Raw genomic sequence first — 12,102 nt, forward strand, 5'->3', positions numbered from 1 at the left:
TCTCGTATAGGACACCAAATCTGTCGGATTCGTCTCCATATGCTGGAGTGTGCGGTTGCGGAAAGGAACCAGAGGTTCTGCTGCGCAGGAGCGCGCCGCCTGAATGGGACCACTGGCCTTGTCTGCTCGCGTTTGAGCGCACACAGATGCATACCGGTGTCAGGCTTCACACACAACCCGCACTCCCCTCAGCACATGCGATGTCCGTGACGGACGTACGGCCGGGGGGGGGCGCGCATGACGGAAAAAGCCGAAACAAAGATTGAGAACCGGGGACAAAACAGAACTATATGCACACGATAAATTGCGACGAGAATAGACGATCGAAGAGCAAGATTTGAAAGGAAAGTGCAAGATTTTACAAGCATCAGGTTTGCTAGCCGAAGTGATCGGCGTGTGTGTGAAGAAAACGGTTTATTCCTTGCTCCACGGTCGCCTTCGCAACTTCTGTAGGTGCAGGTCCAGAGGGCGCACACACAATCACGTGTACAGAAAGCGCCTGCGGCCCTTCCGCCAACCTAGCCTCCACGTCAACCCATGTTGCAACCCGTCGTCGCAGGGCAACTTCTCAGTCCCTGTTTCCTCAGGAAATTGATGACTAAACTCTAAACAGCCAGTCTACTTTGCTCGGTGGGATGAGAACCCGCACTTCTTCAGCGAGTTCTCGAGCCGCCTTGATGTCTTCCTGTGTTAGAGACAATTTGAGGTTTCGTGTCTCCGATCCTTCTGCGCTGCATCTGTCGAGGGAGCCGATATATACATTCTTGCAGGTCTTGTTCCGCCCGGAGGCAGTTTGTGTCTGCTTTTCTTTTGCGGGGCTGCCCGCTTTTCCCTCCTCACATGCGGAGCTGTCAGCAACAGAGGAACTCTGTAAGCTGGTTCCTTTAGTGCCCTGTTTCTCCTTGGGTTTGTCGATTGGCGGACCATCATACCCGCACGTTACCCCTACGTTCTGAATGAAGGACATGCCACTGCGTTGGTCCAATTGTCCATCGAAACTGGCGGTTTTAGTTCCCAGTTCGATGAGCACCGGCTCACCTGCTAGTTGCCCTCCATATATAGCGCGGTCCACGAAGCTGTTCCTGACTCGGGGGTCATCTCGAGTTTCTGCTTTGTTACTGTGTGCGAACCAGTTACGGTTTGCGGCCGGGTCATTTTCCGCGGAGCCTTCCAGGCTTGCCGAACATCGAGAATTCTGCGTCTGGTCCTCCAGCAGCCCAATAATTTCCTCCGCGTCCTTCGTGGCGGTTTCTAGGATCCTCGCGTGCTCCTTTCGCTTCAAGCCACTGACAATCCTGGCAGACAGGTAAACAAGACATGTTGGCACGCCTGACCAGCTGTCTTGCCTCAAGGGACAAAAGGACAGAGACAGATGACGAGGGGTCATTTCCTCATGTATCAGAGACGATAACGGGAAAAAGCACGGGCAGAAATATGCGTGATATCCTACGCGTGTGATGGTCACTGAGTAGACGCGCACGAGCAAGTGCAACAGAGCAAACCTGGCTTCAGAACACATGAATGCCTGCGAGTCGTCTAAAGAAGAGTCACATACGCCAGGTCCGCTGTGGACTTCTGGGGGCAGGGGGGGCCGGAAGCCGGCTGCCCCGGCTCGGTATTCTTGCTTCACATCAAGTGCATGGAACTCAAACGCGTAGCGGGTGTTCGCGAGCGGACAGACACGAGAAATCCATCCCACGAGGAATCCAGCGCACGTAATCAGGAGGCCGTCCCGACAAGCATGCCGACTGGAGGAGGCCTGTATACTGTCCCCTACCATAGATCGCTCTGGCCGTGTTGTTGTCGGCCGAAGAGGGTGCCTGCACCTCTCAGCTGAGCGTCTGTCTCCGCGAGCTGAAACCCGTCCGTTGTCGCCGCCATAGCCGCGAATCTATGCATGGCCTTCTCATCCAGATTCTGAAAGCACATAATTAGTGAAACATGATAAACGAGGGCGTCTGTATCTCATAACCGGACTCATCTTCAGTATTCTAGGAACTACAATGCCTTTGTTTACCGGAGCTCTGTACAAATGATCCGCGATCCAGAACAGCACTTCCATGTCGGCTCATTATTCCCTTGTTACTCGACACGCGTCTCATTCCTCGTTTCCACGCTGGCACATGTACGTGCCACATGCTGAGAACCAAGACGCCGCCCCACCTTGTGCGCCGCTGTAAGCGTTTCTTTCCCGGTTATCGGCCTCGGAAGTGATACAACGAAGAATCGTGTGCCTGGGCCTGCGTGCGGCATTTACGTTGAGACGTACTTTGTTTAATGGATCGATGAGTACGAAACAGAAAGACGGACACCGCGCATCGCGCCCCACTCGCCCGCGGAGCTGGTGAAGCTGGGTCAGTCCAAACCTGGAAGAAACAAAGGGACAGAACAACTACAATTTGGGGGGATTTCAGAATCCTCTTGGCGACTCTGAGGCGAAAGCCTCCTGAATTCTAGAAACAGAGGCAATGCCCAACAAACCGAAAGTAGCCCGTACTGCTGTCGGGCGAAACACAGGGACAGCCAGCACTCCCGCGAGGTTGATATCCAGGTCTAGAAAAGTTACACGCCTGGTGGCGCCTTGATTATTCGCGAACAACTATCGGGTTTAGACGAAATTCTACGCGCTTGGTTATTGAGACGTTTGCTTCTGAGGCCCCTCATATATTTATTTTCTTCTGCTTTGTGCCTTTGCGCTCTCGGTGTCTTACCTCTCGGCGCCGTCGATAACGATAACCGACGCATTAGGAATATCAATCCCCACCTCGACGACTGTTGTGGCAACGAGCAGATCCACGCGGCCTTCTCGAAGATCAGAGAGAGCTTCTTCCTTCTCTTCAGGTTTCATCCGCCCGTGCAGCAGACGCACCCTGCAACACAGACGCGTTAAGTTACAGACCCCTAGTACCCATTAAGGTGCTTTTTTGTACCTTCGCATTTCACTACTACTCAAAAAATTCATCTCCCCCTTATCGAACTCGAGATTAATAGATTTCTTTCTTTTCGTAAGTTTATCAATCTGTAGTATGCAATCACGCCCACCCACACAGACGGCGCAGCCGTTCAGTCTAAACGATTACAGCGAATCACATACCGTACGTCAGGCAGAAGTCTGGCAAGCTCCTCAAATCTTTGAACAGCAGCGCTTTCTTTGCTGTTGTGTTCCTTCTGTGTGCCACGCTTGGTCGCGCAGGTCCCCCTGCGTTCTCCGTCTTTGTTCGTTCCCTCTAGCTCGCCCTCATTTGTGCGTCCTCGCTGGTGTGCTTCAAACTCGAGCGCCAAGCTTTCGGGTGTCGCCTCTCCGCAGGGGTTCGGTGTTGGCGTCCCCTTCCGCCGTCCCTTCTCAGACATCCCTTTTCGCTTCGACACGCCGACGCCGTCAACCAGCGGACAGACCCAAAAAACTTGGCGCTTCTTTGAAATTTCGTCCCTTATGATGCGCATCATCTCTCCGACCTCAGCCTCTCGCCGCTTGTCGATGAGGTAAGTCTCCACCTGGGGACGTCTATACTCCGTCTGCGATCCCGGGGTCGTCTGCAGCATATCGGGCTTCTCTTCCCCGTCGCGATCTGAAGGTGGAGACAGGCACGCGGAAACAGACGACAGCGCAAGTATCGCATCCTTCCCGCCAAGCTCTGAGACTTGACTCGCGCGCAGAGATTGATACAAGCAACGCACCGAACCTGAGCAGTGGCGTAGACGAGCAGCGGCAGCGAACTGCGCCGACCGAGGCCTGAGAAGAGAGGCCGTCTGTGAGTCGGAGGGGAGCTCCCAGACAGATGTCTCACGGGTTCCGGTTTCCCGGTCGTCGGCTCAGACGACGAAGAGAAAACACTGCATGCGCTCTCCTTCAAGGCTGGTAAACAACCGGTAGATTTCAAAGTCGCGGACCGTTTTCTGTTTCTCACGCCTTTTTGTCGGGAGCGCCGCGGCAGAAGACGTGACGCTCACTACACACGCGCTCGCGCGTCGTTTCCTCTGTTTCCCCGGCGTCCTCGCGGACCATTGCGTGCCCTCGCTTCTCCCGTGAGGCTCTCAAAGACTCTACAGCGGTCGGCAGAATGCGTAAACCGCGTTCCCCCCGGTAGTGCTCACTGGGCAGGTTCCGTCCTCGTTCCTTCTCTGGCTCCGACGGCCTGTGTTGACTTTGCCAAGGGCGAAGCTCGGAGGCGAGGAGCTTGGAGAGCTTGAGGTCTCCATATTTGAGCAATACCTGCGTCCGTGGGATTGGCGTTGCAGTCATGAGAAGAACGTCCGCAATCCGGCCGCCCTCGACGCCTTCGCCGGTCTCTGTTCTGCCCGCGGCTTCCGGGGGGCAGTCGCGAGCTTGCAGACGTTTGGGTTCTTTACTGCTGTCAGCCGAAGCATCGGCGTTTTCCCCACACCCTTGTTTTGAAACGTGAGCTTCTTTTCTGGCCCCCTGTACGTCTTCACTTGCAAGCGCGGCACCATGCGGCATTGTCTTGCGGACGCCAGCGCCGTTCTCTACGGTGCCAGGGTCTGCCGCTGACGACCTGGGCTTTGGGCATTCGTCTTTTGTCCCTTCACTTCCAACGCGTGGATGCTTTTGTCCTTGGGAAGACGCGCTGGAGCTCAGATCTTCTGCTACTGGCTCGCCGGTGGCTCTGCGAACAAGAAGTTTCCACCTCTGATTGACGCCGAACTTGTGCTGCTCGTCGACCACCAGGAGGCCAAGGCTAAGTGAAGAAGGAAGAAGACGGGCACGAGCGGTCGATGCAAGAGCGAGAGCAGATCCCAATTTCAGGAGCAGCAACGGAAAGCTGGGAGCAAGAAAGAGGCCAGGTCAAGCACTCGCTAGAGACAAGCGCGACGAGGCCTTGGCCAACGAGCGGAACGGGCCCGAAAACGAAGCAGGGGACAGTCCCTGCGTCGTTTTCAGCGGTGGGGGGAAAAGAAAAGAGGTACCCGCAACACATCCACATCCACTAGCGAACAGGCGAGAAGCACCAGCCTCCAAGGAGCGAGTGGGCGAGGGCGCCGGCAACGACGCAGTACGCAGAATTGAACAGCGGCATGCATGACAGCAAGACGCAGGTTGGTCATGCCAAAACTGAAGCTTCGTGAACAGGCTGCAGAACCAGGAATCACCGCAGGCATAAACAACTTGGTTGTCTGTATCTCATAACCGGAGTCGTCTTCAGTATTCTAAGAATCACAACGTCTTTGTTTCTTCGATGTGAGTTAGCAAGTTTGCGAGCAAACCCCCCCGGCGTAAGAGCAGCTCTGGGCGTACCGAGGAAAAAGGACGTAGTTTTGAAGAAGCGCGTGAGTGCCCACAGTGATCTCCGCGTTGCCCGTCTGCGTGAGGGAACATCAAAGAAGCGAACACAGAGGACAGCAGTCAAGCTTCTCCACCATAGGCCGATTCGGAAGCGCGTCACATCAGTCCTATCGCGCCGCGTGCTGGAAGCGCTGCGACCCCGGTGCAGCACGTCGGCGCGCTATGCGCACAATTTGGTTGGGGTGAGGACTCACATTAATCAGCCGAATTGTCGCGTCCTTGTCCGGAGAATCGCTCACGAGCAGGTTCACGCGGAAGCCGAGAGGGCCGAGGAACTTCTCCAAGCTGGGGAGACGCAGACATTCAACACCATGCGGAGTGGAGAGCGGCGCGGAACACGAGAGACACAGAGGAGGCTAGTGCCGCGCCAGGAGGAAGAAAACGAGGGCGAGGGCCCTCGCCAAAGTCCAGAAACCGAAACAAGGTGCACGCTAGCGGAAACAGGGCACAGCAACACAGGGCTACTGACACTGAGAGATACTCGAAGACGCACTCTGTAACGACGAGCTGGAAAGAGAAACGTGCGCTGCTCGCGAGACGCTCGCAGAATCCTCGACATGACCACGGAGCTCCACAAACTCACCTGAGCTGATGCTGGCGAGCGAGAGCCGCTGTTGGCGCAAGAAGTGCTGCCTGATGTCCTGAGGCTGCGGAAAGGAGGAGCGCCGCGGCGGCCACCACAGTCTTTCCGCTTCCCACATCTCCTGCGACACCGACGGACAAGGAAAGTAACGAAAAACAACGAGGCAAGGTGCTGCTGACAGTCACCTTAGAGGTCCTCCACACGGAATCGAACCCGGGAAAGCCTTGTAGCAGTAATCAGGCTGGACGCCTGCACAGTGCGCCGGTGTCCAGGTGACCTCCATTAGCAGCAAACGCGCCACGGCGAAGCTCTGCTTACGACATAGGCATTCGACTTCACAAGCGAAATAGGCGGATATGCCAAATACACGGTTGACGGTATCCATTTTGGTCCGGGGGATGGATGAGGGTCAATCACCGCCTACTACAGGGAGAGGCCTTCCAATTCGGTGGTAACTTCATTTTGCCAAAACTCGATTTCGGAACCTCAGCATATTACCAGCGCAATACAATAGTTCCCACCTGGCGCACGTGAACAGTAGCCAGCACTTCAACCCTCTGTGGGCGACAGGGTACGGTACGCCGACTGATCTCTGCATTACCTTGGAGCAGGCGTCTCATCGGCCGATCGCTCGCCATGTCGCCGCGGATCTCCTCGATCGCCTTAAGGATAAACAGAAGAACGGAAGGGGATACACTCCACCCATCGGCCTGTGGTGCTTGAGGGTGCGTCGTAGGGTAAACCCTAAACGACTCTTCTCCCGCGGCTACCGGAAGGCCAGCGCTAACTAAATCACAACGAGGAAAAAACACAGCTGACGCCAGGGGACTTGTCGTCTGACGACAGAGGGTTCGTTCTATCCTTGTTCTAGTGATTCAAGCTGACTCGACACGCTGCGCATTCTTCAGCATGCAGCTGCGCAACGAAAGCGACAGGGTTACACTTCGTCCTTTCCAGGAGGCTACTGGACCTGCATTTGGGAGGGCGTGAGTGGAAACGTGAGAGAGGAGTAGAACGCGCGCAGGACGTCTTCGCCTCCGCGGCTTGCGTAGCCGCGGAATTGGGACTCGACCTGTTAGGCATGCAGTGAGAACGTAAAAAACGCACCAGACCGTTACCGACGACGGGACAAACGGGCACAACCATAAACCCTACCCAATGAAGAGGGGTGGCTACCGCAAAAAGAAAACAGAAGTAATGCTCACAAGGTCACAAGGTCGACGTTTCCAAGATCGATCAAGCGCCACGGGGAGACAGCACGGGCGCAGCGACGAACACGGGGACGGGAGAGAAGACACGAGAAGGCAAAACGACTCGCCGCATGGAAATCTGGATGTTCCCACGCTCTAACCTACAGCGGCAGTCTGAAACAGGCTACGGCCAAGGAACGACGCACAGGAGGAAAGCACTGACAGACGCATGCTCGGAACGCTCTCGAGATCATCATGTTCCCCGACTTGTCCTCACTAGCATGTAGCCACAAATTCAGCAATTGTCGCCGCATTTTTCGCTCTATGTGAAGCCGCCGCTGGCATGAGCACGTGCAAGGACCTGGCGGCGAAATAGGGAAGGAAAATTTGGAGAGACCAGCGAACAAGCAGGCACATATAGTCGCGCCCTGCAACCGCGCTGCGCCTTGCTTGCGTCGCTCGTAGATCTGAGCTGGAGCTAGGTGCGTTCTGCGCATAGCCGCGTAGCTCGTCCCAAGCCGTACCTCGCGAGTGCGCATCTTCTTTGCTAGTTGAAGCCACAACATCGTGGAGTAGAAGAGGTCTCTCTTCGCCCTTTGAATGTCTTCTGACGACTCGGGATAGTGAAGCGCCCGCATAATTCTGTCTAGCGCTGCGAAGAGAGCACAGACAGAAGCTGAGCGTGTTCCAGTGCTCACCGAAAACGTGCAGTATGGCTCAGGCCCTGCCGGTCAGCACAGCCTACTCCCAGTCCACACCTGGCTGTGTGAATCCTCTTCCGCCGCTCGGGCTGCGTTGCCGCGGGCTATCTATGAATGTGCAGAGAGGGCGTGGGTGACGCCGTCTGTGTACGCCGCCGTTTGCCAGGTTAGGTGGCAGTGCCCATGACACTCGCGGCTACTTGGTCCATGTGACTCCAACATTTGTCTGGCAGCTGGTGCCGCGACACCCTCGTCAGTGACATCAAAAAGAGACTAGACGGTTCTTTCCTTACTCCACAGCCCCCGCTTTCTCCTCAGATACTCTGGGACCAGCTCAGCGAGTCTGTTGGCTCTCAAGATTGTGTCGATGCCTGCTCGGATAATCTTGGCGGGAACGCCCGCGACGGAAGGATAAATGGGCATGAGTTTCTGAACCGGCGGCGAAGCAGAGGGAGTCTCATTGTGCGCCGGGGCTTCTTCAGTGACAGACCGGGTCCCTTTCAGGACGCCATCCGTTCTCTGGTGCACAGGCTCTGTTCCTGCCTCGGCTGTCTGCACGGAATGTCTCCCTGCGTCCTCGGCCGACGGCGAGAGGACAGCCGCCTCGCGGCTCCCGTTTTGCGTCCCTGCGGGACAGCCGTGAGGCTGAAGCGACACACAGCCCGTCTGCATCGAGGCCGTGACAGAATGCGACCGCGTGGCGCGCTCGTCTTCGGTCTGATCGTCAGCTGGGGGCAGAAGCCCGGTGCTTTCTTGTTCCGCATCTGGTCCGGCGTCGGGCGGAGATACGGAGTCTTTCGCCGCGGAGGCGAAGAAGACGTCTTCTGAAGGTGCAAGAAACTGAAATTTCGGATTGTGCATCTTCATCCGTCCTGTTTTGCCTCGGACAAGCTGACCAGAAAACGGCACCACAAGCAGACGATGTGGGACATCGGACCAAGGCAAACGACGGCGAGGACGAAGGTCGATCCAACCGGAGCAGAAGTTGGGATTCCATTGGGAGACCACAAAAAAAGACGAATAAGGATCTCTGCGTCTCTGGTGCAGCTGCGCATACACACATCTGAGAAACGGGGTACCAAAAGACATGGATGCACGGCGTATATGTAGTGGGCACACCGCTACGCACCAGAGGCACGTTTCGTGCTGACGAAACAATACAAGACGAGTCGCAGAGAGCAAGTGCTGCCATGTCTGGTGTGCCTTTTCAATTCGCTGGCGCACGCCTTCTACACTGAAGCAGATGCAGGTCGAGAGTCACCACCAAATAACCAAAAACGATCACAAGCAAGAAAAGGACTAGGTCCTGAGGGGTGGAGACACTACCCTACGGGACAGGCAGCAGCGCATACCACAGTCTCAGCAAACTGCAGCCATGACCGCGGCTAACCTTCCCGATAAGGCAGACGACGTGACGTCGCTTCAGCTTGACAACTTGCACAAATTTGTCAAACCAGGTAACGTGGATTCGGGCGGCGTCTTTTCCTCCTCCGGCTGCGTCCTTTGGATGCCCTCCCGACGGAGAGGGGGAAACGTCCCTAATAGTCGCGCTTGAGATCATCATTGGTCGTCCGCCGCGCGTTGCAGCGCGCACCCGGCAGTGCCCGATCTGAGAACGAAACCCCACGAGAACAGCGCACATAACAGGACGCAACAAAGAAACGTATGTCTTCAGTGACGTATACAACTATGTACCTGTATACGCACCTGGCTGTGAGATGCTTAATGCACAAGGAGACACCTGCGCATGTGGCTGGCGCTGGAGTCCGCCATGCGCCTCTGCGGGCCCTGTGGGGCCTACCTTCTCAATGCATCCGACGATAGCTACCTCCCGGGCGCGACCGACAATGTTTTGTGCATCCTCCTCCACCGCGTCCTTCGCTCTCTTTGGCCGCCGAGCCTGCCCTCTGCCCCGCTCCGTGAACCGAGCCCTTGGGGCGTCTTCTGTTTCTTCCTGTGCAGCAAGGTGCCTAGCCAGCGCTATCTCGAGCTTGCGTCTCAGTTCCCTCTGCTGATCCTCGAGCGACATCACCCCCCTCGGGGTCTTTCTCGGAGTCTTCTCATTGCAAACATCGACTTGCCCATTTCCTGCGGCGTCGGACCCTTCTTGAGTCGCGCTCTGTTCCCCGCCCTCCAGTCCTCCGGTTCCCTCGCCCAGTGCGGTGTGCTGCTGCGTTTTCCGCTTCTGTCTTTGATCTACACCGAGAGGTGCCTCGGTTGCGCTCGCGGCCTCCCTTTCTACGCCCGCGACGCCTCCTCTTAGAGAGGGTGTATTGGGTTCCGCGTTGCTTGAGGAAGCGGCAGCCACTGGCGTTGACGACACACCGCCAACGCGACTTTCTTTTACAGGATGCGTGTCGCTCGCCTTCTCAGTTGACGGCTGCCGCGGTACGGCTCGGACGAAGGAAAACTGGAACTTAGAGGAAGAGTCTGCTGTTCGCCCCTTGTGCGGCTGCGCGTCTGACATGTGTATCCACGCTGCTCTGTTGTCTCCTGCCATGAGATCAACTGCACCCTCTTCGCGGGGCAGAACTGAGCGCGCGCCGGGGGCCTCACGTCCTCGAGGAGCTCCCGGCTCTGTCTCTGCCTCCACTGCCCCGTGAACATCTACTCCATCTGCGGCTAGACGGTGGGCAAGTGGACCCGCGTAGCTCTTCGTCCACTCCGGCGTGCGACTCTCAGAAGCCCCTGCGTCACAGGTTCTTGACGGCTCTGGGGGCAAGGCGGCCGGCGTTTGGAGCGCAACATACTGGCAAGGTAAAAAGAGGAGAAGATCGAAGCAGGATCTCAAGTTTGCCAGTTCTTCTAGAGCCTTCGACCGGATCTCCGAGATACCCCGGAGGCTGCACAGCGACTCCGACGCCAGCGAAGAAAGGCGTACTTCCGCCGGTGCGCAGAAAGGCTCTACCGAGGTGCCTGCAGGCTGCTGGCAACGTGGCTTTCTTCTGCTTGTCGAAGCAACACTGCAGGATTGGTGAGAGTCCAATTCAACTGCAGGAGAGCGGGGAAAAGCCCTCCCCAAGTTTTGTTTTTCTTCGGCGCCCCCGAACGGCGGCGGTAGGGCGCTGCCCCCGAAAGGAAGGCGTGCGGCTGCTCACTCGCCTCTTCTAGCAGGTCCGGCGTGTGCGGTGATGACGAGAGAGAAGGTGGGAGAGAATAGCACAGAGAGGAGAGCGCCAACCGGCGACAAGGGGACACGCGAGCGACCCCCGACCGCGGACGTGCGGCAAGGAAGCCAGATGGGTACGCGAGCGGTGTGCCAGTGCCAGGGAAGTCCATTGAGCATTGGGAGAATAAAGGTGTTGGAGGCTCAGCTTCGCTACGGTGAGCACAGCGCGGTGACCGAAAGACGCGGCGGACTCGCCGGCGGCAGCAGAACTCAGGAGAGAACGCCGGAGGGCAGGTACACCTGGAAGGCGGCCTTGGGGGACAAAAACTCTGCGAGGAGGCCCTACCCGGATACGGATGCCAATGGCGCGTGTGAACGTAAGAACGCGCATCATGGTCATGGTGAGGCGACGAAGATGCCGCATAATACGTCAAGAGAAACGGGGTGTAAGCAAGGGAAGGGTTCTGTAAAGTAGCCAGGCAGTGGTGTGGAGGCGCCTGAACGCCCCTTGGGAAGAGGCTCAAGAAAAGAGAGGAAAACGAAAGATTGCTTCGACAATACGGGCTGTCTGAGTTGCATACTCTTTGTGCACCGACTACCGTAGCAAGTAAACAGCGTCGTTCGCCGACTGATGCAGATGACCGGTGAAGACAAATTTGACGCAGCGAAAGAAAGATAGATGAACAGTTTAGAAGCTGTTTGAGACTGGAAGAGAAAAGCATGGATGATGAAGCGAATCGAACCGATGACGACCCGTTACTTGTCGTCGTTGTCGCTGATGGAGCGCAACCCTCCTCTATTGCAGCGTGGACCGCTTGCTGCTTTGCAAGAGCGCTGCGCGGCCGAAGCCGCACGAAAGCAGACTGTTCGGAGCGGCATAGTGGTCGTATTTCACCAGAGCAGGGCAAGTGAGAGGCGAGGTTTCGGTCATAGAGTGGAGAGAAGTTCCCCGAAGAACGAGGAAAAGCTTGGCAAGGAGTGCCATGTCGGTGGCAAGACCTGGATGGCGGGAGAAAATGAGTCTCAGCCAGCAAAAGCGGAAGTGTAGCTACCAGAAAGATGCCGGCGGAAAGAGGGCCTCGAGTGACGGTGGAATCCCAGAGATACCAGAAGAAGAGACCGTAAAGGAAAAAGCAAAGGCTTCCAGCCATGAGGCTGAAACCAAGCCGGCAGACACGTGGGGTTGGTGTCTTGCGGTGACTGGAGATCGACGGCTA

General features: G+C 56.6%; 1 protein-coding gene across 1 annotated transcript; it reads right to left on the minus strand.

The window, feature by feature from the left end:
- Window positions 1-598: 598 nt before the first annotated feature.
- BESB_023150 (DEAD/DEAH box helicase domain-containing protein) lies at window positions 599-11,062 on the minus strand (the record flags this gene model as incomplete). Its single annotated transcript, XM_029361017.1, has 16 exons — window positions 599-1,295; window positions 1,778-1,917; window positions 2,270-2,366; window positions 2,712-2,870; window positions 3,095-3,569; window positions 4,096-4,697; window positions 5,255-5,319; window positions 5,497-5,587; window positions 5,886-6,006; window positions 6,487-6,547; window positions 6,856-6,957; window positions 7,600-7,727; window positions 8,070-8,667; window positions 9,167-9,385; window positions 9,578-10,619; window positions 10,875-11,062. The coding sequence occupies 16 exons, from the start codon at window positions 11,060-11,062 to the stop codon at window positions 599-601; spliced, it is 4,785 nt and encodes a 1,594-aa protein (XP_029215832.1).
- Between the last annotated feature and the right edge of the window lie 1,040 nt (window positions 11,063-12,102).

The sequence above is a fragment of the Besnoitia besnoiti genome, chromosome XII (genome assembly GCF_002563875.1).
Source record: "Besnoitia besnoiti strain Bb-Ger1 chromosome XII, whole genome shotgun sequence".
NCBI classification, from domain to species: Eukaryota; Apicomplexa; class Conoidasida; order Eucoccidiorida; family Sarcocystidae; genus Besnoitia; species Besnoitia besnoiti.